General features: G+C 52.5%; 1 protein-coding gene across 2 annotated transcripts; it reads left to right on the top strand.

Annotated features, from left to right (window-relative positions):
• Positions 1-23: 23 nt before the first annotated feature.
• On the top strand, positions 24-25,172 carry GYS1 (glycogen synthase 1). 2 transcript variants are annotated; one of them, XM_003814289.5, is made up of 16 exons: positions 24-404; positions 1,960-2,141; positions 5,999-6,190; positions 7,352-7,537; positions 7,782-7,926; positions 10,553-10,670; positions 11,014-11,134; positions 11,739-11,845; positions 15,195-15,254; positions 15,350-15,428; positions 18,590-18,703; positions 18,984-19,110; positions 22,291-22,386; positions 22,605-22,768; positions 23,454-23,534; positions 23,698-25,172. In XM_003814289.5, the coding sequence occupies exons 1-16, from the start codon at positions 287-289 to the stop codon at positions 24,019-24,021; spliced, it is 2,214 nt and encodes a 737-aa protein (XP_003814337.2). In that variant the 5' UTR covers positions 24-286; the 3' UTR covers positions 24,022-25,172. The 2 variants fall into 2 exon arrangements, with proteins under 2 accessions (XP_003814337.2, XP_008965157.2); XM_008966909.4 differs by having other exon boundaries at positions 77-404; positions 1,905-2,141.
• Positions 25,173-26,385: the final 1,213 nt, after the last annotated feature.

Genomic DNA, 26,385 nt, shown 5'->3' with positions numbered 1-26,385 from the left:
CCCGGGCGTGGACCAATGGCGCTGGCTGGGGGGGCGGCCACCGCCTCCTGGCGGCTGCGAGGTTTCACTGCAGGGGCGCCAGTGGGCTCAGTGACGCTGCGGCCGCCTTCTGCCTAGGTCCCAACGCTTCGGGGCAGGGGTGCGGTCTTGCAATAGGAAGCCGAGCGTCTTGCAAGCTTCCCGTCGGGCACCAGCTACTCGGCCCCGCACCCTACCTGGTGCATTCCCTAGACACCTCCGGCGTCCCTACCTGGACATCCCCGGAGCCCCCTTTCCTGCGCCAGCCATGCCTTTAAACCGCACTTTGTCCATGTCCTCACTGCCAGGACTGGAGGACTGGGAGGATGAATTCGACCTGGAGAACGCGGTGCTCTTCGAAGTGGCCTGGGAGGTGGCTAACAAGGGTGAGCACGCCAGGCGTCGGGGCCCTTGACGAGAAGGACAGTAGTGGATGGGGGCCCGGAACTCTGAGTTGTAGGAGGACGGGGCTACTAGGGGAACCCTTGTGACCTGGGCAAGGAGGCTGTGACTCCTGTGTCCTTGAGGAGGGGCTGGGAAGCCGGAGGTGGGTGGGAGAGGGATGGTTCGTTTGACTTAAGATGAAAGGAGGCTGGAAGCCCGGGTTCTGGGTCCTAGGGAAGAGGGCGCTAAAATGAGACTCCTAGGTCCTGGAGGCAGGCTTCCGAGAGACTAGATACCTGGGTCCTGAACAGGGAAGGGGATGGGGGGATGGGATTTCTGCGTGCAAACCTGGGAAGCTGCCGGGGTTTCAGACCTATGACCCTAACAGCATGGTCTAGGGGATAAAACTCCAGATTTGAGAGAGAGCTGACTGGGAGATAGGAGGCCTGAGCGACGGTGGGAGGACCTGAGGACCTGGCTGCTTAAGAATAAAGATGGGACGGGCTGGAGACTGTAATCCTTAGATCCTAGGGTCAGAGAGGCTTGCGGGCCTGAATGCCTGGGCTTTGAAGGAGCTGAGGGCCTGAGCTATTAGTTCCTAGGAGTAGAGGAGCCCATGGCCTGGGACACATGCGTACTGGAATAGGGGAAGGCTGGGAAGTCCTAAGTTAGTCAGAGGCTGGGCCCTAGGATGGGAGGGGCTAGGAGCCTGCATTTCTGTGTCTTGGGCTTCAGAAAGCTGAGGTTCTGGCCTTGGAGAAGGCTGGGGCTGAAACCCCCAGGAACAAGCCAATCTCACACCTCAAAGAGCAGGGTCTGGGGGGTTGCTTTGCTGGGTCTTGGAGGAGAAAGGGACTGTGTCTCCCAGGAGGAGAGGGGGCCCGTGAACACCCAGCCGGGTATCGCCAGGGCCTGGGCTCCAGGAGGGGAGGAGGCTGGGGGCTGGGGCTCCTGGGTCTGGGATGGGGTCATGGGAGAGGCAGAGCCCTGCATGCTGGTGTCCCTAGTCAGGGAGAGGAAATTGGGAGGCAGGTCAGCAAGGTCCCTGGGGGCAGGGAATGACCATGCAGGCTTCTCTTGGGCAATGGTGAGAAGCTGGATTGGCCATGAGGGGGTCTCCCTCACTGGGTTTTGGAGCCTGGCTGAGATTTAAACCCAGCTCCTGTGAGCTGGGAACTCAGGAACCTGAGTCCAGGTAGTCAGTCCTCAGCTCTGCCATCCTTAGAGCCCCAGTGCCTAATTCCTTCAGACCAAGGGGTCCCGGCACCCAGCACCTTCTCTCTCAGACCCAGAAGTCTAGCCTGAGCCCCCTCCTCCTTCAGGGTCCTGACCCCAGCCCCCTTCTCCCTTAGACCCAGGAGGACTGCCCTCCAGCCCTCCTGTTCCCCTCATCCAAGCTTCCAACCCCTACTCCAAACTATGGGCTCCCAGTCCCCTCTTCCCCCTGAGCTAGAGGTCTGGGGCCTGAGTGCCCCCTACATCCCCGGCCCACCCCACCCCAGGCCCCAGAACTATGGACCTCGGCCGGGGCCTGCCCTCACACGCTTGGGCCCACAGTGGGTGGCATCTACACGGTGCTGCAGACGAAGGCGAAGGTGACAGGGGACGAATGGGGCGACAACTACTTCCTGGTGGGGCCGTACACGGAGCAGGGCGTGAGGACCCAGGTGGAACTGCTGGAGGCCCCCACCCCGGCCCTGAAGAGGACACTGGATTCCATGAACAGCAAGGGCTGCAAGGTGGGACATGGCCCAGCCCAGGGCAGAAGCGGGTGGACAGCCTGCCATCGGGGTGGGAGCCACAGACGGAGAGGGTGCAGGGTGGACAGCCCCAGCCAGAGAGTGAGGCAGGCTTGGACACAGGAAGGAGGCGTGATAGGACACCCAGACAGATGCAGGGCCTGGAAGTGGGTGGGTGGATCCCAGACATGGGCGAATGGACAGACAGATGGCAAGTATGAGACAGACTGAGACGGAGATCCAAGAGGCCAAGGTCCTCAGACCCAGAGAGAAAGAGAGCAAGATCGAAAGACAGCCTGGTCAACATGGCGAAACCCCATCTCTACCAAAAATACAAAAATTAGCTGGGTGTGGTGGCGGGTGCCTGTAATCCCAGCTACTCGGGAGGCTGAGGCAGGAGAATCGCTTGAACCCGGGAGGCGGAGGTTGCAGTGAGCTGCGATTGGGCCACTGCACTCCAGCCTGGGCGACGGAGCGAGACTCTGTCTCAGAAAAGAATGCCAGCCAGCCAGGCAGAGCTGGGGAGAAGTGGGCCTGAGGTCAGGAAGGAGCAGGATTCTGGAGCCTGAAGTTCAAGTTCACCCTCCACTTGCTGCCTGTGTGTCCTTGGCTAATGGACATGCTAATAGCATCTACCTTCTAGCGGTGCTGGGAGGAGGAAACAGTTAATAAGGATAAAGTGGTTAGTAGAGTTCTTGGCATGAAGGTAGCACAGTGTGTGGGCGGTGATTGTCATTGTTATGATCATCGTCATTATTGTTACTAACAGCCAAGCTTGGAGAGTGAGGGGGACAGGCAGACCAAGGGAGAAGGGTGGATGGAGCCACAGGCAAGAGTAATAGACTGGGGACAGAAGAGAGGCCGCCAGATGTTTCAGAAAGTCAGTCCTAGAAGGAGAGAGAAGCATGGAATATCGGGGAAGAGAGGAGAGGTCAGTGGACAGACCCACAGGACAGAGTCTGAGATGGGCAGATCAGGGATTAGAGAGGAGGGGGAGTTCCAGGGCCCCAGGGTGAAGACGGAAAGAGACACGCTGTTGTCCAAGGAGAAAGCCATCAGGCGGCAGGGCTAAGGGACAGACAGGTCCAGGCTGGGGATGGAGAGGCACTGTAGTTCCTTTACTCATTCACAGCCTCTGGTTTGGGGTGGGGTCTGGAATCCATTCAGGTCCGACTGTGTCCCTAAGGGAACCCAGAACAGCCCAGTCCCTTCCTGAGGGCAGCTGCTTCCCACGTGCTGGGGGCCTAAGAATAGCCCCCCCCAGCAAAAGGGCAGACAACAGCTGGGAGGGGGAGGGACCTCAGAGCGAGGCTCCAGGCAGCAAAAAGCCATGTCGGCGAGGAGCGGGGCTGCTTCTCCACTGCTGTGGCAGCAGGCCCAGAACCAAAGCCATGGTCTCAGGGAGGAAAACAGCCAACTGGAGAAATGTGGCAGAGGCAGAAGTGAGACAGCAAGTCTTAGAAACACGGCAGTGGCTAGAAAAATGCAGCCCTGGGGCACGGACAGAGGATGGGCTATGTTAGAAATGTGTGGCGTGGCCGAGGGCGGTGGCTCATGCCTGGAATCCCAGCACTTTGGGAGGCCGAGGTGAGAAGATAGCTTGAGCCCAGGAGTTCCTGACCCGCCTGGGCAACATGGCGAAACTCTGTCTCTACTAAAAATACAAAAAATTAGCCAGGCATGATGGTGCGTGCCCGTGATCCCAGTTACTCAGGAGGCTGAGGTGGGAGGATGGGATGTGGAGGCTGTAGTGAGCCATAATTTTTTTTTTTTTTTTCAGATAGAATCTCACTCTGTCACTCAGTCTGGAGTGCAGTGGTACAATCTCGACTCACTGCAACCTCCGCCTCCCGCGTTCAAGCAATTCTCCTGCCTCGGCCTCCCAAGTAGCTGGGACCTCAGGCACATGCTGCCACGCCCGGCTAATTTTTTGTATTTTAGTAGAGACAGGGTTTCACCATGTTGCCCAGGCTGGTCTCAAACTCCTGAGCTCAGGCAATCTGCCCGCCTCGGCCCCCCAAAGAGCTAGGATTACAGGCGTGAGCCACCGCGCCCAGCCCAGTGAGCCATGATTGCACCACTGCACTCCAGCCTGGGCAACCGGAGTGAGACCCTGTCAAAAACAAAAACGAACAAAAAAAAATGGAAGAAAGAAAGAAAAAGGAGAGAGGGAGGGAAGGAGGGAGAGAGGGAAGGAAGGAAGGAAGGAAGGAGGCTGTGGACTACAAAATGGGCCTATGGATAGAGGAAAGAGGTCGCAGGTGACAGATATGTGATGAAAGGAACAGAAACAAGGCATCATGGGGAAGAAAAGTGGCAGCATGAACAGTAAGAGAATCATTACAGGCTGGGTGCAGTATCTCACGCCTGTAATCCCAGCACTTTGGTAGGCTGAGGCCAGGAGTTTGAGACCAGCCTGGGCAACATGGTGAAACCCTGTCCTTACAAAAAAGTTAAAAATTAGCCGGGATGTGATACCTTGTGCCTGTGGTCCCAGCTACGTGGGAAGCTGCGGTGGGAGGATTGCTTGAGCCTGGGAGATCGAAGCTTCAGTGAACCGTAATTGCACCACTCCCTTCCAGGCTGGAGGACAGAGCAAGACCCTGTCTCTGGAAATAAAAAAGGGCCTGCTTTAGGTGGCTCACACTTCTAATCTCAACACTTTGGGAGGCTAAGCAGGAAAACTGCTTGAACGCAGGAGTTCACGATCAGCCTGGGCAACAGAGTGAGACCCCATCTCCACAAAAAATTAAAAAATCAGCCTGGCATGGTGGCCCACGCCTGTAGGAGGTGAGGTGGGAGGATTGACTGAGCCAGGGAGGTTGAGGCTATAGTGAACCATGTTCACACCACTGCACTCCAGCCTGGGCAACAGAGCGAGACCCTGTCTGAAAACAAAAAAGAAGCATCCCGTGGAAGGAATTAGCATCAGAAAGAAAAGACAGTGGGAGATGCAGATGGTTGGTAAGAGAAATGTGGCAGCAAGTACAGAAACAAGGCAGCAGGTAGGGGAAATGATTTGCAGAGTGGCCAGACAGGGCAGTGGGGGCATAGACACAGGACATGTGACATATGTGGTTATAAGCAGAGAAAGGAGGCAGCGAGTGGGAGAAGGGTAGCAGTTATAGGAATTAAACAGGAGGCTGGGTGCGGTGGCTCACGCCTGTAATCCCAGCACTTTGGGATGCCGAGGCAGGCAGATCACGAGGTCAGGAGATGGAGATCATCCTGGCTAACACAGTGAAACCCTGTCTCTACTGAAAATACAAAAAAAAGTAGCCGGGCGTGGTGGCGGGCCCCTGTAGTCCCAGCTACTCGGGAGGCTGAGGCAGGAGAATGGTGTGAACCCAGGAGGCAGAGGTTGCAGTGAGCCGAGATCATGCCACGGCACTCCAGCCTGGGCAACAGAGCCAGACTCCATCTCAAGAAAAAAAAAAAAAATTAGCCAGGTGCGGGAGCGGGTGCCTGTAATCCCAGCTACTTGGGAGGCTGAGGCAGGAGAATTGCTTGAACCCGGGAGGCAGAGGTTGCAGTGAGCTGAGATCGCACCACTGCACTCCAGCCTGGGCCACAGAGCGAGACTCCATCTCAAAAAAAAGAAAGAAAGAAAGTAAGCAGGGGGCACGGAAAATATTGCAACAGAGATGGAAAAAATGTGTAGCAGGAATAAATCATGCAAATAGAGAAGTAAGGCTAAGGCAGCAGGTGAGAAATTAGCAGCAGATATGGAAACAGAAGATAAGAGAGCTGAGGCTTAAGTCTAGACATCTGCCTGCAAATGGGAGAACCACAGATGAGTGAAGATATGAGGTTGAAGCCCAGAGCCTCCCTATGGTGCCTCCCCAACCCCATCCCAGGTGTATTTCGGGCGCTGGCTGATCGAGGGAGGCCCTCTGGTGGTGCTCCTGGACGTGGGTGCCTCAGCTTGGGCCCTGGAGCGCTGGAAGGGAGAGCTCTGGGATACCTGCAACATCGGGGTGCCGTGGTACGACCGCGAGGCCAACGACGCTGTCCTCTTTGGCTTTCTGACCACCTGGTTCCTGGGTGAGGTAGGCCCCGTCTGACACATTCCACCCATACCTGAAACTACAATGACCATCAGCCCCTGGGCCAGAGGATGGGCTTCTCCCTGGGCATTCTGGGAGTCATAGGGTCCTTTAATCCAAGGATTAGCTCTGGCCTTTGAGGACATGGACATCCAAGGGCCCAGGCTCTACTCTCGATGCCAACTTCATTTACTCTAGTCTTCCAAGCATAGGGATTCTTGGAATCAGCCTCAAAGTGAGGCTGGCGGGCTTGCCCAAGGAATTCTAGGAGTTGTAGTTCTCTAGTGTGATATTGCTGGACTCAGCTCTCAGATGCTGCCCTGGATGCTCATGAATCCCCAGCCTGACCTGGTTTTGACTCCCTTCTAGGTTTTAAGAGGCTCAAGAAGCTTCGTTTCCAGGCTGGGCACGGTGGCTCATGCCTGTAATCCCAGCACTTTGGGAGGCCGATGGGGGAAGATCACCTGAGGCCAGGAGTTCAAGATGGCCAAACCTCGTCTTTACTAAAAATACAAAAAAATTAGCTGGGTGTGGTGGTGGGCACCTGTAATTCCAAATCCCAGCTACTTGGGAGGCTGAGACAGGAGAATTGCTTGAACCTGGGAGGCGGGAATTGCAGTGAGCTGAGATTGCATCACGGCACTCCAGCCTGGGCCACAGAGTGAGACACTGTCTCAAAAAAAAAAAAAAGAAAAAGAAAAAAAAAAAAAGAAGCTTAATTTCTCATGCCCTGGGACAAATAATTCAGGAACTGGCTGCTCCTATGGCATTCTGGGAGTTGTAGTACCTTTGCCAATGTTGGGTGCAGACAGCGTACCCTTGAGACAAGGGGTCTTTGGAAACTATGTCCAGGACCTGGGAACATGAAAACTTCAGTCTGTCCAATCTAACCCTGCCAGGACTTAGATGGTTGGCCAAAAAATCCTCAGTTCCTGTCAACCCCTGAGGAGGCAGTCACTTGAGCCCAGGAGTTCAAGACCAGCCTGGGCTGCCTCAGGGATTTACAGGTCCCTGTCCGGTTGGGATTGCTGCAGTGGGCCGCTGCCCACTCTGTGCAGTAGTGGTGACAGATTGACCTCTCCCCGAGTCCTTGTCCCTACTGGGGATTGCCGATTCTCTTCCCAACACTCGTGGAGACAGTGGCCCTGTCCCTGTTGCCCACAGTTCCTGGCACAGAGTGAGGAGAAGCCACATGTGGTTGCTCACTTCCATGAGTGGTTGGCAGGCATTGGACTCTGCCTGTGTCGTGCCCGGCGACTGCCTGTAGCAACCATCTTCACCACCCATGCCACGCTGCTGGGGCGCTACCTGTGTGCCGGTGCCGTGGACTTCTACAACAACCTGGAGAACGTGAGCTGGGACCGTGGCAGATGGGGGACTGCGAGTATGCCAGGAAAACCCAAAGCTCTGGGGGGCCCAAGGGGATGGCACCCCCTCTTCTCCCAGGATCCAGGAGTCCAAGTCCCCAGACCCCTCCTACCTCAGACCCAGGAATCCAGCCCCCAGCACCAATTTCTCTTGGGACCCCAGTGTCTGGACCTCCAGAGTCTTCTCCCCAATCCTTCTAACCGGACTGCTGTCCCCTCCCACCCAGTTCAACGTGGACAAGGAAGCAGGGGAGAGGCAGATCTACCACCGCTACTGCATGGAAAGGGCGGCAGCCCACTGCGCTCACGTCTTCACTACTGTGTCCCAGATCACCGCCATCGAGGCACAGCACTTGCTCAAGAGGAAACCAGGTAGGGGCTGGGCTGAAGTCCCCAGACGTGAATGAGGTAGGCAGCTGTCTATGCCAAAGCCAGTTGCTCCTCAGCCCAAGAAGCCCACTGTAAGTTGAAATAGCATAAACCAAAAACGTATTTCGGCTGGGCATGGTGGCTCACACCGTAATCTCAGCACTTTGAGAGGCCAAGGCAGGAGAACCACTTGAGCCCGGGAATTTGAGACCAGCCTGGGCAACATGGCGAATCCCTGTCTAAAATATTCGCCAGACATTATGGTGTGTGCCTGTATCCCTAGCTACTCAGGAGGCTGAGGTGGGAGGATTGCTCGAGCCTAGGAGGTCAAGGGTGCAGTGAGCTGTGATCGTGCCATTGCATGATTTGGGTGGCCTGGAGAGACCTTGTCACAGCCTGGGTGACACAGTGAGACCCTGTCTCAAAAAATAAAAAAATGCATTTAATACACCTAACCTACTGAACATCATAGCTTAGGCTAGTATACCTTAAATGTGCCCAGAACACTTTATGTTAGCCTACGACTGGGCAAAATCATCCAATACAAATCTATTTTATTTTATTTTTATTTATTTATTTATTTTTGAGACGGAGTCTCGCTCTGTCGCCCAGGCTGGAGTGCAGTGGCACTATCTTGGCTCACTGCAAGCTCCGCCTCCCAGGTTCATGCCATTCTCCTGCCTCAGCCTCCCAAGTAGCTGGGACTACACGCGCCTGCCACCACGCCTGGCTAATTTTAATACAAACCTATTTTATAATAAAGTGTTGAATAGGCTGGGCGCAGTGGCTCACACCTGTAATCCCAACACTTTGGGAGGCCAAGGCGGGCAGATCACGAGGTCAGGAGATCGAGACCAGCCTGGCCAACATGGCGAAACTCCATCTCTACTAAAAATACAAAAATTAGCCGGGCGTGGTGGTGGGTGCCTGTAATCCCAGCTACTCGGGAGGCTGAGGCAGGAGAATCACTTGAACCCGGGAGGCGGAGGTTGCAGTGGGCCGAGATCACACCACTGCACTCCAGCCTGGACAACAGAGCGAGACTCCATCTCAAAAAATTTAAAAAAAAAAAGTGTTGAATATCTCATCAAAATCCAAAATTGGACTCATGTGGATGTATGTAACTTTCACACCATCATAAGGTTGAAAAATCATAACTTGGCTGGGCGCGGTGGCTTACACCTGTAATCCCAGCACTTTGGAAGGCTGAGGTGGGCAGATCACCTGTGGTCATGTGCTCAAGACCAGCCTGGCCAACATCGTGAGACCCCCTCTCTGCCAAAAATACAAAAATTAGGTGGGCATGGTGGCAGGCGCCTGTAATCCCAGCCACCCAGCTACTCGGGAGGCTGAGGCAGGAGAATCTCTTGAACCCAGGAGGCAGAGGTTGTCGTGAGCCAAGATTGCGCCATTGCACTCCAGCCTGGGCAACAAGAGCGAAACTCTGTCTCGAAAAGAAAAATCATAACTTGGACCATCCTAAGTCCTAAGCTGGGGACCATCGGTTACCATTTTTTTACCTAAAGAATAGAGAACTACAGCTCCCAGAAGGCTGTGGGGGTGGTGACCTGTATTTGAGGCTCTCTGACTATATACTCTGGAGGCTAATGGGAGGTATAATTTCTTTCATATTAATTTCAGATATGATAAAATTCTGTAATTGGCTAATGTAGATTGGTCTTATGAAAGGGAATGGAAGATCAGTGGACTTCCCTTTTGAGAAAGGTTAGGTCAGAACTGGGCATTCTTCCCAGCCCTTAGTATCCGTTCTCAGTGAGTATAAGGTGAGAACTACAACTCCCAGAAAGCCTTTGACTGGTTAGCTCTATATGTTCCAGAACTTTGCCCTAGGCGCTGATGGGGGTTGTAGTTTTTCGTTGATATACTTTAATTTCTATGAGGAGAAGAAATGATTGGGTCCCTGTAAGAAGTTTGGAAGTAGAGGATATATCCTAGGAGAAGCAGGACTTTGGGGATGTTTAATCATTTCCATCTCAGGGTGGGCTAAGAGGAAACAAAAGAACTACAACTTTCCCAGAATCACCAGTGTGGATCAGATCCCTGTTAGCCATTTGCAGTAGCTGAGGAGACTTATACTTGTGCTTGTGAACCTAAGCAAGTAATATTAGGCAAGAAGGCATCTTGGAGTCAGGGTATGTGTGTCACCAAGGGAACTGGCCAGGCATGGTGGCTCACACCTGTAATCCCAGCACTTTAGAAGGCCAGGGCAGGAAGACTGCTTGAAGCCAGGAGTTTGAGATCAGCTTGGGCAACATGACAAGACCCCATCACTACAAAAGTAAAATAAATAAATTAGCCGGGTGTGGTAGTGCACGCCTGTAGTGCCAGCTACTCGGGAGGCTGACGAGGGAGGATTGCTTGAGCCCAGGAGGTCAGGGATGCAATGAGCTGTGATTGTGCCACTGCTCTCCAGCCTGAGCGACAGAGAGAAACCCTGTCTCCAAAAACAAACAAACAAACAAAAAAGGTGGGAGGGGGGACCTCATAGGAACGCTCTTGAAACAAAAAAATTGCAAAAGGCAAAGGGTGTTTTCTTCATTTATTCATTCAACCACAACATTGATCTGAATGAACAAATAAAACATGGGACCCTCACCCCCAATCCCAGATATTGTGACCCCCAATGGGCTGAATGTGAAGAAGTTTTCTGCCATGCATGAGTTCCAGAACCTCCATGCTCAGAGCAAGGCTCGAATCCAGGAGTTTGTGCGGGGCCATTTTTATGGGTACGTGGGGCATATACCTAGGTCTTAAGAGAGGAGGGCGTTGGGAGCCTAACCATCTAGGTCTGGGGGAGGGGGCAGCTGGGGGCCCAGACTCCTGGGTCTGAGGGAGGGGGCACCTGGGTATTCGGCCTCCTTAATTCTTGAGCGCTGGAACAATGGGCTGAGGATTAAAGGAAATCTCCATCTAAAGAGAAGAACTACAACTCCCAGGAGGCCCCGTGATGCCTCTGTATTACCTAAGACATCCTCTGCCCCCCACCCATAGCTTCTGGGATTTGTAGTTTTGAGGCCAGGGCTAGCGGGTGAGGGCTTTGGGCTTTACCGTGCCTTGTGGGTTCTTTAGGCATCTGGACTTCAACTTGGACAAGACCTTATACTTCTTTATCGCCGGCCGCTATGAGTTCTCCAACAAGGGTGCTGACGTCTTCCTGGAGGCATTGGCTCGGCTCAACTATCTGCTCAGAGTGAGGCCTGGGCTATGAGGGGACAGGGAGGGCAAGCAAAGCAGTTTATAACTAGGGAGAACAGCCAGGCACAGTGGCTCACACCTGTAATCCCAACACTTTTGGAGGCCAAGGCGGGAGGATCACTTGAGCCCAGGAGATGGAGACCAGCCTGGGCAACATGGTGAAACCCCATCTCTACAAAAAATACAAAAATTAGCCAGGCATGGTGGCTCACACGTGCAGTCCCAGCTACTCGGGAGGGTGAACGGGGAGGATCACGCGAGCCCGGGAGGCGGAGGTTGCAGTGAGCCAAGATCATACTGCACTCCAGCCTGGGCGACAGAAAAAGACGCTGTCTCAAAAACAAAACAAAACAAAAAATTACAGAACAGAAACCCAAGAAGCCAGGAAGATGGGGGTAGGAAAGCCCCTGAGTGTGGTGGGGGGCCGTGAGGGGAGTATAGAGACCCAGAAAGAAGGTCAGAGTCCAGGTGGGGACTGTCCTATAATTCTCCTTGACAGGAATGGGTATGGCAGGATCCCAGTGGTCTTGGCAGAAAGGCTGGCTGGTTCCAGGCTTCCCCACATGATCCTGGCCTCCCCCTCCTTTCTTTCTGTGCAGGTGAACGGCAGCGAGCAGACAGTGGTTGCCTTCTTCATCATGCCAGCGCGGACCAACAATTTCAACGTGGAAACCCTCAAAGGCCAAGCTGTGCGCAAACAGCTTTGGTTAGCAGCCCTCGCTCCGGCCCCTGGCCCAGCCCACTCCCAGATGCATGCTTTGGGTCCTGTGTTTCTCCTAGAGTCTCAGTTTTTTGTTTTTTGTTTTGTTTTGTTTTGTTTTTTGAGACAGTCTCACTCTGTCACCCAGGCTGGAGTGTAGTGGCGCGATCTTGGCTCACTGCAACCTCCGCCTCCTGGGTTCAAGCAAGTCATCTGCCTCAGCCTCTCGAGTAGCTGGGACTACAGGTGCACACCACCATGCCCAGCTAATTTTTGTATTTTCAGTAGAGATGGGGTTTCACCACATTGGCCAGACTAGTCTCAAACTCCTGATCTCGTGATCTGCCCGCCTCAGCCTCCCAAAGTGCTGGGACTACAGGCATGAGCCACCGCACCCGGCCCTCTTTTTTTTTTTATTTTGAGATGGAGTTTTGCTCTGTCGCCCAGGCTGGAGTGCAATGGCATGATCTCGGCTCACTGCAACTTCCGCCTCCCGGGTTCGAGCGATTTTCCTGCCTCAGCCTCTGAGTAGCTGGAACTACAGGGGTGTGCCACCACACCTGGCTAACTTTTTATTTTTATTAGAGACAGGGTTTCACTATGTTGGCCAGGCTGGTCTTGAACTCCTGACCTCAGGTGTTCCGCCTGCCTCGGCCTCCCAAAGTGCTGGGATTCCAGGCGTGAGCCACCACACCTAGCCTTTTTTTGTATTTTTAGTAGAGATGGGGTTTCACCATGTTGGCCAGGCTGATCTTGAACACCTGACCTCAGGTGATCCAGCCGCCTTGGCATCCCAAAGTGCTGGGATTACAGGGGTGAGCCACTGCGCCTGGCTTAGTTTCTTTTTCTTTTCTCTGATTTTTTTTTTTTTTTTTTTTTGAGACAGAGTCTCACTGTTGCCCAGGCTGGAGTGCAGTGGTGTAATCTCAGCTCACTGTAACCTCCGCCTCCCAGCAAAGCTCAGTTTCTTCATCTGTAAGACCGTTCATTCATTAGCAGAGATACTCACTGAGCATCTACTATGTGCTGGCTAATTTTTATATTTTTAGCACCGATGGGATTTCACCACATTGACTAGGCTGGTCTTGAACTCCTGACCTCAAGTGACCTGCCCTCCTCATGTATTCCAGGTCCTGGGAATACAGCTGTGAACCAGAAAGATAAGATCCCTTTCCTCATGGAGCTTGTATTCTAGAAAATCCTGTAGACGGAATTTACTTTCGGGCAAAAATAAAGCAGAACTGGAATATGAGACGGGGTTGTCAGGACAGGCCACACTGAGAAAGTGTTATCGGGCAGAGATGAGGAAAGGTGACGAGGGAGCAAGCCCTGTGGGTATCTGAGGAACAGCAAATGCGAAGGCCCTGAGGCATGATTGAGACGCGGTGGGGAGTCCCGTGGGGCTGGAGTGACATGTCTCATAGAGAAGGGGTAGAAAGTGAGGCAAGATGGAGGGCACCTGTAGTGCCAGCTACCCAGGAGGCTGAGGCAGGAGGATCATTTTGGCCCTGGAGGTTGAGGCTGTAGTGAGGCATGATTGCGCCACTGCACTCCAGCCTAGGCAACAGAGTGAGACTCTGTCTCAAAAAAATAAAGAAGTCGGGCGTGGTGGCTCACACCTGTAATCCCGGCACTTTGGGAGGCCAAGGCGGGTGGATCACCTGAGGTCGGGAGTTTGAGACCAGCTTGACCAACATGGTGAAACCCCGTTTTTACTAAAAATAAAAAAAAATTAGCGGGGCGTGGTGACACACATCTGTAGTCCTGGCTACTCAAGAGGCTAAGCAGGAGAATCGCTCGAACCCGGGAGGCAGAGATTGCAGTGAGCCAAGATCGCGCCAATGCACTCCAGCATGGGTGACAGTGAGACTCGGTCTCAAAAAAAAAAAAAGAAAGAAAGAAAGAGGCTGGGCGTGGTGGCTCACACCTGTAATCCCAGCACTTTGGGAGGCTGAGGGCAGATCACTTGAGGTCAGGAGTTTGAGATCAGCCTGGTCAACGTGGTGAAATCCCATCGGTACTAAAAATATAAAAATTAGCCAGATGTGGTGGCGCACGCTTGTAATTGCAGCTACTCAGGAGGCTGAGGCAGGAGAATTTCTTGAACCTAGAAAGTGGCCGAGATTGCGCTATCCTGGGCGACAGAGCAAGACTCTGCCTCAAAAAAAAAAAAAAAAAGAAAAGAAAAGAAAAAAGAAAAAAAGACAAAGAAAAATAAATGAGGCCAGAGCTATGGGAGGATTTTAAGTGGAGGAGTGACCGTGGGGCTGTCGTGTGATACTGCTAGCTTTACTTGTGTGCCTAAGTGGTCCTTTCTCAGAATCTTACTTTCTTTTTGTATAAAATGGGGCTTAGCATTGCCATCTGCAGGACAAGTACAAGTCCTAATAATAGCTGACATTTCTGGAAGGCTTGCCATGTGTACTTTTTGGCATGACATCATTGGGTCCTCATCGCAAACCTCTGAGGTTGATTCTATTTTCATCCTCCTCTGAAAAATGAGTCACTGCAGTCAGAGAGGGAAGGCCACCGGTCCCTGACCACACAGCTGATGTCAGGCACGTGGGATCTAAGCCTTCCAGGGCCTGCCCCCTGGGTCCCCATCCTCCAGCCTGGAGGCCCCAGGGCACGGCTTCCCTGCTCACACCTCAGTTTCCTTGCTATCCTAGAAACCTAAGGGTAGCTGGGCGCGGCAGCTCATGCCTGTAATTCCAGCACTTTGGGAGGCCGAGGTGGCCAATTACCAGCCAGAGGTCAGGAGTTCGAGACCAGCCTGGCCAACATGGTGAAACCCCGTCTCTACTAAAAAGACAAAAATTAGCCGGGCATGGTGGCAGGTGCCTGTAATCTCAGCTACTCAGGAGGATGAGGCAGGAGAATTGCTTGAACCTGGGAGGCAGAGGTTGCAGTGAGCCAAGATCATACCACTGCGCTCCAGCCTGGGCGACAGAGTAACTCTGTCAAAAATAATAATAATAATAATAATAAATAAACTGCTGGGCGCAGTGGCTCAAGCCTCTAATCCGAGTACTTTGGGAGGCTGAGGTGGGCAGATCACCTGAGGTTGGGAGTTTGAGACCAGCCTGACCAACATGGAGAAACCCTGTCTCTACTAAAAATACAAAATTAGCCGAGCGCGGTGGCTCATGCCTGTAATCCCAGTTACTCGGGAGGCTGAGGCAGGCGAATTTCTTGAACCCTGGAGGCAGAGGTTGCGGTGAGCTGAGATCACACCATTGCACTCCAGCCTGGGCAACAAGAGCCAAACTCCGTCTCAAAATAAACTAACTAAAGAAGCCTAACAGTAAATGGCAGCTGGTGTGTGTGTGTGACCCTGTTGCTCTGCTTCCTCCAGGGACACAGCCAACACGGTGAAGGAAAAGTTCGGGAGGAAGCTTTATGAATCCTTACTGGTGTGAGTGCCCCACCCTCAGCCCTGTGCCCTCCTAGGCCCTGACTAACCCCTCTCATCACTCCGTTCTCACATGCATGCCCCTGCTTGCCTTGCAGTGGGAGCCTTCCCGACATGAACAAGATGCTGGATAAGGAAGACTTCACTATGATGAAGAGAGCCATCTTTGCAACGCAGGTATGGATTGGACCTCTGTGCAGAGAGATAGCAGTTCCTGGCAGCCCCAGAGGCAGCTTGCCACACCAGCTCAGACCCCAGAGATTGCTGGGAGTCCTGCTTTCTCCCACAGCCCTTTATGAAGGGATCTATTCTGAGGTCCACAGAAGGGCACGTGCTGACTCGTGCAACTTCAATTGCTGGAGGCGAGGCACTTAGGGTGGGCTGTTTTCTGTGGCTTATTCCGCCACGAGGGTTGTTGGGAGGTGTGGTTTCTCTGGGATTCTGGGGTCAATGAGCAAAAGGAAGCTTATTTATTTATTTTTATTATATTTATTTATTTATTTTGAGATGGAGTCTCGCTCTGTCGCCCAGGCTGGAGTGCAGTGGCACGATCTCGGCTCACTGCAACCTCTGCCTCCTGGGTTCAAGCAATACTCCTGCCTCGGCCTCCCAAGTACCTGGGATTACAGGCACATGCCACCACACCCAGCTAATTTATGTATTTTTAGTAGAAATGAGATTTCACCATGTTGGCCAGGCCAGTCTCAAGCTCCTGACCTCAAGTGTTCTGTCTGCCTCAGCCTCCCAAAGTGCTGGGTTTACAAGCGTGAGTCCCTGTTCCCAGCCCAAAGGGAAGTTTAAAAGGAAGTGTAGAAATGTAATAAAGGGCCAGGTGTGGTGGCTCATGCCTGTAATCTCAGCACTTTGAGAGGCCAAAGCAGAAAGATCACTTGAGACCAGGAGGCTGAGGCTGCAGTGAGCCATGACTGTGCCACTGTACACCAGCCTGGGGGACAGAGCCAGATCCCACACTAGCCCCCCTCCCACCCCCAAAAGAAAGTCAAGGCCCAGCTTGGTAGCTCACACCTGTCAGTATTCCCAGCACTTTGGGAGGCTGAGGTGGGAGGATTGCTTGAGCCCAGGAGTTTGAGACCAGCCTGGGCAACATGATGAAACCCTGTCTCTACCAAAAATACAAAAATTAGCTGGGCATAGTGGCGAACACCTGTTATCCCAGCTACTTGGGAGGCTGAGGCCAGAGGATGCCTTGAGCTCAGGAGGTCAAGGCTGCAGTGAGCTATGATTATGCCACTGCACTCCAGACTGGGCAACAGAGCGAGGCGGACACATACACACACACACGAAAGAAGGAAAAGAAAGAAAAGAAAAGGTCAAGACAGCCATAAAAGAATTACAACTCTCAGCTCTCCTTGGGCCTTGCTGCACACGGCTCCACCTCTACCCCTAAAACTGCTGGGAGTGGTAGTTTTATCGGGCCACTTTAGGGATGCAGTCAGGAGGTGAGCAAAAGCACCCAGCATTCTCCAGAAAACATTGCAAACTCTCAGCAGCTGCGGTTTCTTATTTCCAGAGGCTGTGTATTGGTCCCCAGACACCCCTGGGAATTGTAGCTGCTTTAGATTCCTAACTTCAGAGAGAATTGGCATTTATAAAATGAGAACTTACCGTCATTCTATTGAGTCTAGGGGCCCAAAAAACTACAACTCCCAGCAGCCCCTGCTGGCTTTCTGGGGCATTGACTTTTCCCTTGTCCAGACGCTTCTGGGAGTTAGAGTTCTTTCATTCTCTGGGGTCCAGGGACTTCAGTACTTGTGGTCTACATTGGTGAGCCATTTCCTGGGGAATGGAAACCCAGACAGCTAAGTTGTAGAAACAAAACGTGAACTGCTTTTGGCTAACCTATAATTTCCAATAGTCCCTAAAGCAGCCCACCTCATTATGAATGTTTCTGCCATAGGGCTGCTGGGAGTTGTAGTTTCTCGGGCCCCTAGACTCAGTACAGTGGTGGTAAGTAAAATCTTTAATGAGCTATGATGGAACAATTGCTAAGAACTATACACCCCAGCAGTGCTCAGGACTTCCTATCACACTAGCTCTGTCTTGCTCCAGAGACTCTTGGAAATTGTGGTTTCTTTGGGCCTTTGTTAGGGTTGGAGGTGAATTTTCTTTTTTTTTTTTTTTTTTTCAGACGGAGTCTCACTCTGTCGCCCAGGCTGGAGTGCAGTGGCGCGATCTTGGCTCACTTCAACCTCCGCCTCCCGGATTCATGCCGTTCTCCTGCCCCAGCCTCCTGAGTAGCTGGGACTACAGCCACCCACCACCACGCCTGGCTAATTTTTTGTATTTTTAGTAGAGACGGGGTTTCACCGTGTTAGCCAGGATGGTCTCGATCTCCTGACCTCGTCATCCTCCTGCCTCGGCCTCCCAGAGTGCTGGGATTACAGGCGTGAGCCACCACGCCTGGTGGTTGGAGGTGAATTTTCATAAGGAAACTACAACTCCCAGCAGTCTCCAAAGCTTGCTGCCATATTGGCACAGTCTCCACGCCCATTGACTGGGGATAGTTATATTTCCTTTGGGTTTCTTTAATAATAGAGCTCAGAGTACAGAACAAGGTAGCTGCAACTCCTCATAGTCCTTGGAGGTAAGGGAGTTGCTAACACGGCTTTGCCTCAAAGACAGCTGGGAATTGTAGTTCTTTGAAGCTCATGGTGGTTAAGGGAAGGAAAACATTTCCAGGCCAGGTGTGGTGGCTCATGTCTGTAATCCCAGCACTTCGGGAGGCCAAAACGGGTGCATCGCTTGAGCCCATGAGTTCGAGACCAACTTGGCCAACATAGTGAAACCCCATCTCTATTAAAAAAAAAAAAAAATTAGGCTGAACGCAATGGCTCACGCCTGTAATCCCAGCACTTTGGGAGGCCAAGGCGGGTGGATCACGAGGTCAGGAGATCTAGACCATCCTGATTTAACACAGTGAAACACCGTCTCTACTAAAAATACAAAAAATTAACTGGGCGTGGTGGTAGGCGCCTGTAGTTCCAGCTACTCGGGAGGCTGAGGCAGGAGAATGGCATGATCCTGGGAGGTGGAGCTTGCAGTGAGCCGAGATCGTGCCACTGCATTCCAGCCTGGGCGACAGAGGGAGACTCCACCTCAAAAATAAATAATAATAATTTAAAAGAAAAGAAAGAAAGAAAACCTTTACAGGTTGTACTAGTGGGAATCCACAACTCCTGGTGATCACTTGGGTTTGTTGCCCCACGTCCGGTGCATTTGTGGTCTCCTTGGCTCCCCCAGGGTCCGCATGGCTCATGAGGAAGTAGGGAGTTCTCTGTCCCTTCCATGACCCCTTACCCTTCTTGTGGCTCCTGCAGCGGCAGTCTTTCCCCCCTGTGTGCACCCACAATATGCTGGATGACTCCTCAGACCCCATCCTGACCACCATCCGCCGAATCGGCCTCTTCAATAGCAGTGCCGACAGGGTGAAGGTGAGGGCATTTGGTCAGGGCTGGGTTGGGCACGGCAGAGGGAAGGGGTTGGGTCCTGGGCCTCACACACTCCATTCCCCTATAAGTTTTATCAAAGGTATTGCTGTGGTTAGAAAGAACCCTGGCTTCTGAGGCAGACAGACCTGGGTTTGAACATTGGTCCTGCCAAACACATGCTGTGTGATGCTAGACAAGCTTTTTACCCTCTCTGGGCCACCTTGGGATCTCAGGGCTTAGCTAAATAAGGCACTTGGGCTGAGTCCTTCTTTTTCACTACCAGGTGATTTTTCACCCGGAGTTCCTCTCCTCCACAAGCCCCCTGCTCCCTGTGGACTATGAGGAGTTTGTCCGTGGCTGTCACCTTGGAGTCTTCCCCTCCTACTATGAGCCTTGGGGCTACACGCCGGGTGAGTGTAGTGGGCAGGGGACAGCGTGGTCATGGCGTCCTAGTCAGAGCTAGCATGTCTTGGGGCGAGGCACTGGCCTTCTCTGAGCCTGTTGCCTTCTTTGCAAAACAGGAACAATGGTAATCACCTGTTCTGCTACAGCGCGTGCTTTTGTGATACAATAGCTCATGTATTGAGAAACTAGAAGACTGGGTTTTGAGGACTAGTGAACTGGATGTCACAGTTCACACTGCTTTCTCCCAGTGCATGGGCATGTGGCCCCCCAAATAGCGGCAATGAAATGCACAATTCACAAATACAGCCGAGTGTGGCCAAGTCTCCTCGTAAGACATTCCCAGTGCCCATCAACTCCACCTTCCTCTTGTTAGTTCACATTAGCCAGTGTTTTTAAAGCTAAATAAGGCTGGGCGTGGTGGCTCATGCCTGTAATCCCAGCACTTGGGGAGGCCAAGATGGGCAGATCATGAGGTCAGGAGTTTGAGACCAGCCTGGCCAATATGGTGAAACCCTGTCTCTACTAAAAATACAAAAATTAGCCAGGTGTGGTGGTACGCACCTGTAGTCTCAGCTACTTGGGAGGCTGAGGCAGAGAATTGCTTGAACTTGGGAGGCGGAGGTTGCAGTGAGCTGAGATCATGCCACTGCACTCCGGCAGTGCTGTGCTCTGGGTGACAGAGCGAGACTCCGTCTCAAAAAAAAAAAAAAAAAAAAAATTAAAGCTAAATTAGTGCCATTTCCTAATTTATTAGTAATTTAACAAGTCCTGCAAACTGTGCTTGCATGATAATTAGGAGTCGTGGTCAGCCCCAATTCCCTTTTTCCATAGGCCTTGTTTTATAGATAGATTGATAGATAGTACTAGTCTGTTTTCACACCGCTATAAAAAAAAAATCCAAGACTGGGTAATTTATAACGGAAAGAGGTGTAATTGACTCACCGTTCCACATGTCTGGGGAGGCCTCAGAAAACTCAGTCGTGGCAGAAGGGGAAGAAAGAAGCATCTTCTCATGGCGGCAGGAGGGAGAAGTATGTGAGGGTGCAGGAAAAACAAACATTTATAAAACCATGAGATCTCGTGAGAATTCACTCACTATCATGAGAACAGCGGCGGGGGAACCACCCCCATAATCCAATCATTTCCCTCCCTCGACACGTGGGGACTACATTTCGAGATGAAATTTGGGGGGGAACACAGAGTCAAATTATATCATAAATATATATTTAATACATTTTACTATTTGTTTCTTTTTTGAGATGGGGTTATTACTCTGTTGCCAAGGCTCACCTGGAACTCCTAGGTTCAGGTGCTTCTGCCTCAGCCTCTTGAGTATCTGTCATTACAGGTGCATCCCACCATGCCTGACAGATGTATTATATTTAGTGCCTATTTTTGCAGTTTACAGATGTTTTTAGGAAAACTTACATAAGAATTATAGATCAGGCCAGGCATGGTGGCTCACGCCTATAATCCCCACACTTTGGGAGGCCGAGGTGGGAGGGTCACTTGAGGACATGAGTTTGAGACCAGCCTGGCCAACATGGTGAAACCCTATCTCTACTAAAAATACAAAAATTAGCCGGGGGTGGTGGCAGGCACCTGTAATCCCAGCCCTTCGGGAAGTTGAGGTGGGAGAATCGTTTGAACCCCAGAGGCAGAGATTGCAGTGAGCTGAGATCGCGCCACTGCACTCCAGCCTGGGCGACAGAGTCAGACCCTGTCTAAAATAATAATAATAATTATAGGTCAGGGGCAGTGGCTCACACCTATAATCCTAGCATCTTGGAAGGCTGAGGTGGGAGGATAGCTTGAGCTCAGGAGTTCAAGACGAGCCTGGACAACATGGTGAGACCCTGTCTCTATAAAAGATTTTTTTTTTTTTTTTTTGAGACAGAGTCTTGCTCTATTGCCAGGCTGGAGTGCAGTGGCACAGTCTTGGCTCACTGCAACCGCCTCCCGGGTTCAAGTGATTCTCCTGCCTCAGCCTCCAGAGTAGCTGGGACTATAGGCGCCTGCCACCACACCCAGCTAATTTTTGTATTTTTAGTAGACACAGGGTTTCACCATGTTGGCCAGGATTTTTTTTTTTTTTTTTTCTCTTCTTGACCTCGTGATCCACCCGCCTTGGCCTCCCAAAGTGCTGGGATTACAGGCATGAGCCACCGTGCCCGGCCTTTTTTTTTTTTATTTTTAATTAGCCATGCGTAGTGTTGTGTGCTCGTAGTCCCAGCCTCTTGGGTGGCTGAGGTGGGAGGATTGCTTGAGCCTAGGAGGTCAAGGCTGCAGTGAGCTATGATCAAGCCACTGTCCTCCAGGTTGGGTGATAAAGTGAGACCTTGTCTTGAGAAAAAAAAAAAAAAAAAAAGCATTGGGCCAGGCGCAGTGGCTCACACCTATAATTTGACCACTTTGGGAAGCCAAGACGGATGGATCACCTGGTGATCCATCTTCAACATGGTGAAACCCTGTCTCTACTAAAAAATACAGTAATTAACTGGGCATGGTGGTGTGTGCCTGTAGTCCCAGCTACTCGGGTGGCTAAGGCACGAAAATCGCTTGAACCCGGGAGGTGAAGGTTGCAGTGAGCCGAGATTGTGCCACTGCACTACAGCTTGGGTGACAGAGTGAGACCCTGTCTCGAAAGAAAAAAGCATAAAAATCCATCAAAAAATTATAATACATTCCTTGAACTATTTCTCAAGGTTGTTAAAGGTATTAAACAAGACGTACTAGATGCTCTGTACACAGGGATACTAATAATGAGAGACCTTATCTTACCCCCCATCAAAATAGACTAAGTCCGTACAAGATACTGGCACAAGAAAGGATCTTACAGGTTGTGACAATTAAGTAGAATGATGGACCTTGGCCCGATCCTACAGGTTGTGAGAGTTAAGTCAAATGGATATTGGGATGCTCAATAAATTAGCATCCTTATCTCCCAACTATAGACTTTCCCTCATCTTGGAGCAAGAGCAAGTAATTCTCTTTTCTGAGCCTCTTAGCGTCCCCTCTGAGAAATAGGGAAATGAACAGCCTGGTTGTGGGGGCTCAGCGACGCTCCGCACAGCGCCTGGCACTTGGTACAGGCGCCAGTAGAGGGCGGTGTTGAGGCGTCTATTGCGATTAAGACGGTAGGAGATGAGGGAAGCTAAGTGGGTCTCTCTCCTGCCTTCCCGCAGCTGAGTGCACGGTTATGGGAATCCCCAGTATCTCCACCAATCTCTCCGGCTTCGGCTGCTTCATGGAGGAACACATCGCAGACCCCTCAGCTTACGGTCAGCGCCCAGGCCCCTGAGGATTCTGGAAGGGGGCTTGAGAACAGTGACTCCTGGATCCTGGGAAGGAGGAGCTTGCACCCTTGGAGACCAGGGGCACCAGGAAATGGGGGGGCTCTCGGGCCGCTGGGAGAGGAGGGGTCCTGGTGCCACAGAGTCCTGGAGACCATGAAGATCTCCCCAGGATGTTTTCTGAACCTGGGTCCTGGCCTCCACAGGTATCTACATTCTTGACCGGCGGTTCCGCAGCCTGGATGATTCCTGCTCGCAGCTCACCTCCTTCCTCTACAGTTTCTGTCAGCAGAGCCGGCGGCAGCGTATCATCCAGCGGAACCGCACGGAGCGCCTCTCCGACCTTCTGGACTGGAAATACCTAGGCCGGGTAGGACCCCCACTTTCCTATCCTCTCCTGGCAAATCAGCAGCTCCTGGCTAGGGGTCTTTGGTGCAGGGTGCAGGGTCTCATCCTACTTGTAACAGTTGCTGTGCCTTTAAGCAATGAACCAGGCCGATCGCGATGGTGGTTCATGCTTGTAATCCCAGCACTTTGGGAGCCCTAACAGGAAGGATCGCATGAGCTCAGGAGTTAAGAGACCAGCCTGGGCAACATTTTATTTTTACTAAAAATAAAAAAAAAATCAGCCGAGCGTGGTGGTAGTGCCTGTAGTCCCAGCTACTGGGGAGGCTGAGGTGGTAGGGTCGCTTGAGCCCCGGAGGTTGAGGCTGCAGTGAGCCTTGTTCAAACCCACTGCACTCCATTCTAGAGTAACAAAGCAAGACCGTGTTTAAAAAGAAAAAAAGAACATTGGTCAGGCGTTCTCATTTGCATAAGGGTGTGGCCAAAGAGGTGACTGACTTGAGAATTCGGCCCCTGTTTGAGGGGTATGGCTCAGAAACTGTCCATTCACAGGTCTGCTTATCTACATAAGGGGTGGAGTCAGATAGATGGATTATTTGTATGGGGTGCAGCAGTGTGCTCATCTGCATAAAGGGTGTGGCCAAGACCCCCATCATCTGCCTGGGGGTGAGGCTTGGCTCTCACATCCTCTGCCCTCTCCTTTCCCATAGTACTATATGTCTGCGCGCCACATGGCGCTGTCCAAGGCCTTTCCAGAGCACTTCACCTACGAGCCCAACGAGGCGGATGCGGTGAGTGGACCCTGGATTTCTGCTTAGCCAGGAGCTAAAGGGCTGGGCTTCGGTGGGGTGGGGGTCCCTCCTGGAGTGGGAAGGCCTAGAGGTGGCTGGATGCCTGGGTGGGACTGTGAGGTCCTCAGCTCACCCTGGTTTGCACCCACATCGCCGTATGCAGGCCCAGGGGTACCGCTACCCACGGCCAGCCTCGGTGCCACCATCGCCCTCGCTGTCACGACACTCCAGCCCGCACCAGAGTGAGGACGAGGAGGATCCCCGGAACGGGCCGCTGGAGGAAGACGGCGAGCGCTACGATGAGGACGAGGAGGCCGCCAAGGACCGGCGCAACATCCGTGCACCAGAGTGGCCGCGCCGAGCGTCCTGCACCTCCTCCACCAGCGGCAGCAAGCGCAACTCTGTGGACACGGCCACCTCCAGCTCACTCAGCACCCCGAGCGAGCCCCTCAGCCCCACCAGCTCCCTGGGCGAGGAGCGTAACTAAGTCCGCCCCACCACACTCCCCGCCTGTCCTGCCTCTCTGCTCCAGAGAGAGGATGCAGAGGGGTGCTGCTCCTAACCCCCGCTCCAGATCTGCACTGGGTGTGGCCCCGCAGTGCCCCCACCCAGTCCGCCAAACACTCCACCCCCTCCAGCTCCAGTTTCCAAGTTCCTGCACTCCAGAATCCACAAAGCTGTGCCTTTCTCTGGCTCCAGAATATGCATAATCAGCGCCCTGGAGTCCCCTGGGCCTGGACCGCTTCCCAGAGGCCAGGAATCTGCCATTACTCTGCGGTGGTGCCAGAGGTTTTAGGAAACCTGGCATGGTGCTTTCAGGTCTGGGGCTTTTAGAGCCCCCCGTGTGGCTTACAAATTCTACAGCATACAGAGCAGGCCACGCTCAGGCCCGGCATGCGGGCCACCAAGTTCTGGAAACCACGTGGTGTCCCTGCGAATGGGGCAATCAAGTCCAGAGCCCGGGCACTTTCAGAGTTTGAAGGTAACTGAGAGCAGATGGTCCTCCATTTCAACTCCAGAAGTGGGGCTCTGGGAGGGGCTCATGTTCTAGCCCTCCCTGGCATGTCAGAGCCAGGCTCTGCCTGGAGGATCCCTCCATCCGGCTCCTGTCATCCCCTACACTTTGGCCAAGCAAGAGGTGGTAGAACCACTTGGCTGCTCATTCCTTCTGGAGGACACACAGTCTCAGTCCAGATGCCTTCCTGTCTTTCTGGACCAGGTCCTACTCTTCCTTTCTAAATCTGAGATCTCCCTCCAGGGAATCCGCCTGCAGAGGACAGAGCTGGCTGTCTTCCCCCACCCCTAACCTGGCTTATTCCCAACTGCTCTGCCCACTGTGAAACCACTAGGTTCTAGGTCCTGGCTTCTAGATCTGGAACCTTACCACGTTACTGCATACTGATCCCTTTCCCATGATCCAGAACTGAGGTCACTGGGTTCTAGAACCCCCACATTTACCTCGCGGCTCTTCCATCCCCAAACTGTGCCCTGCCTTCAGCTTTGGTGAAAGGGAGGGCCCCTCATGTGTGCTGTGCTGTGTCTGCACCGCTTGGTTTGCAGTTGAGAGGGGAGGGCAGGAGGGGTGTGATTGGAGTGTGTCCGGAGATGAGATGAAAAAAATACATCTATATTTAAGAATCCCAGGTGTGGTCAGACATGACACTTGGTGGGCCTGGCTGTGACGTCCCCCCAGTGCCACCCCTTCCCTGGTCTGAGCTCATCCTCTTATTCTAGAGAGACTTGGATTTTGCTGTTCTAAAATTCCAGTGTCATTCATGGAAGGTATCTCTGATTGCTTACTTGGGACTTGATTTGCAAGTGGCAAAAATTTGACTTAAGACATCTTTGGCATAAAGGGGCTGTGTGACTGGGAGGAAGATCTATAGGACAGCTGTGAACCTCATGTAGCTTTTTTTTTTTTTTTTTTTTGAGACGGCGTCTCGCTCTGTCACCAGGCTGGAGTGCAGTGGCATGATCTTGGCTCACTGCAACCTCCACCTCCTGGGTTCAAGTGAATCTCCTGCCTCAGCCTCCAGAGTAGCTGGGATTACAGGCGCCCGCCACTACGCCCAGCTCATTTTTTTATTTTTAGTAGAGATGGGGTTTCACCATGTTGGCCAGGATGGTTTTTGTTTTGTTTTGTTTTGTTTTTTTGAGACAAGAGTCTCACCTTGCTTCCAGGCTGGAGTGCAGTGGAGAGCAATCTCGTCTCAGCTCACTGTAACCTCTGCCTCCTGGGTTTAAGCAATTCTCCTGCCTTAGCCCCCTGAGTAGCTGGGACTACAGGAGCACGCCACTACACCGGGCTAATTTGTGTATTTTTAGTAGAGGCGGGGTTTCACGTTGTTGGCCAGGCTGGTCTCCAAACTCTTAAACTCAGGTGATCTGCCCGCCTCGGCCTCCCAAAGTGCTGGGATTACAGGTGTGACCCACCGCGCCTGGCCACTTCTTTTTTTGATACAGGGTCTCTCCCTCTGAATCCCAGACTGGAGTGCAATGGAGCAATCATGGCTTACTGCAGCCTCAACCTCCCAGGCTCGAGTGATCCTCTCACCTCAGCCTCACAAGTAACAGGGACTATAGGCACGTGCCACCACACCTGGTTAAATTTATTTATTTTTTTTAGAGAATGGGGGGTCTCCCTATGTTGCTTAGGCTGGTCTCAACCTCCTGGGCTCAAGTGATCCTCCTGCCTTGGCCTCCCAAAGTGCTGGGATTACAGGCTTGAACCACCCTGCCCCAGCCCCAGGGGAAGGAGAAGGGGAAGAGTCAGAGCTGACACAGCAGTTTTGCAGCTTGGACACAGCAAGTGCTTTTTAAGGCCTGTTTTAAGCTTCTTCAGTTCCCATTT

This window comes from Pan paniscus, chromosome 20, assembly GCF_029289425.2.
Source record: "Pan paniscus chromosome 20, NHGRI_mPanPan1-v2.0_pri, whole genome shotgun sequence".
NCBI lineage: Eukaryota > Metazoa > Chordata > Mammalia > Primates > Hominidae > Pan > Pan paniscus.
The sequence above is the reverse complement of the archived record's forward strand: the minus strand, read 5'-3'. Positions and strand labels throughout refer to the sequence as shown.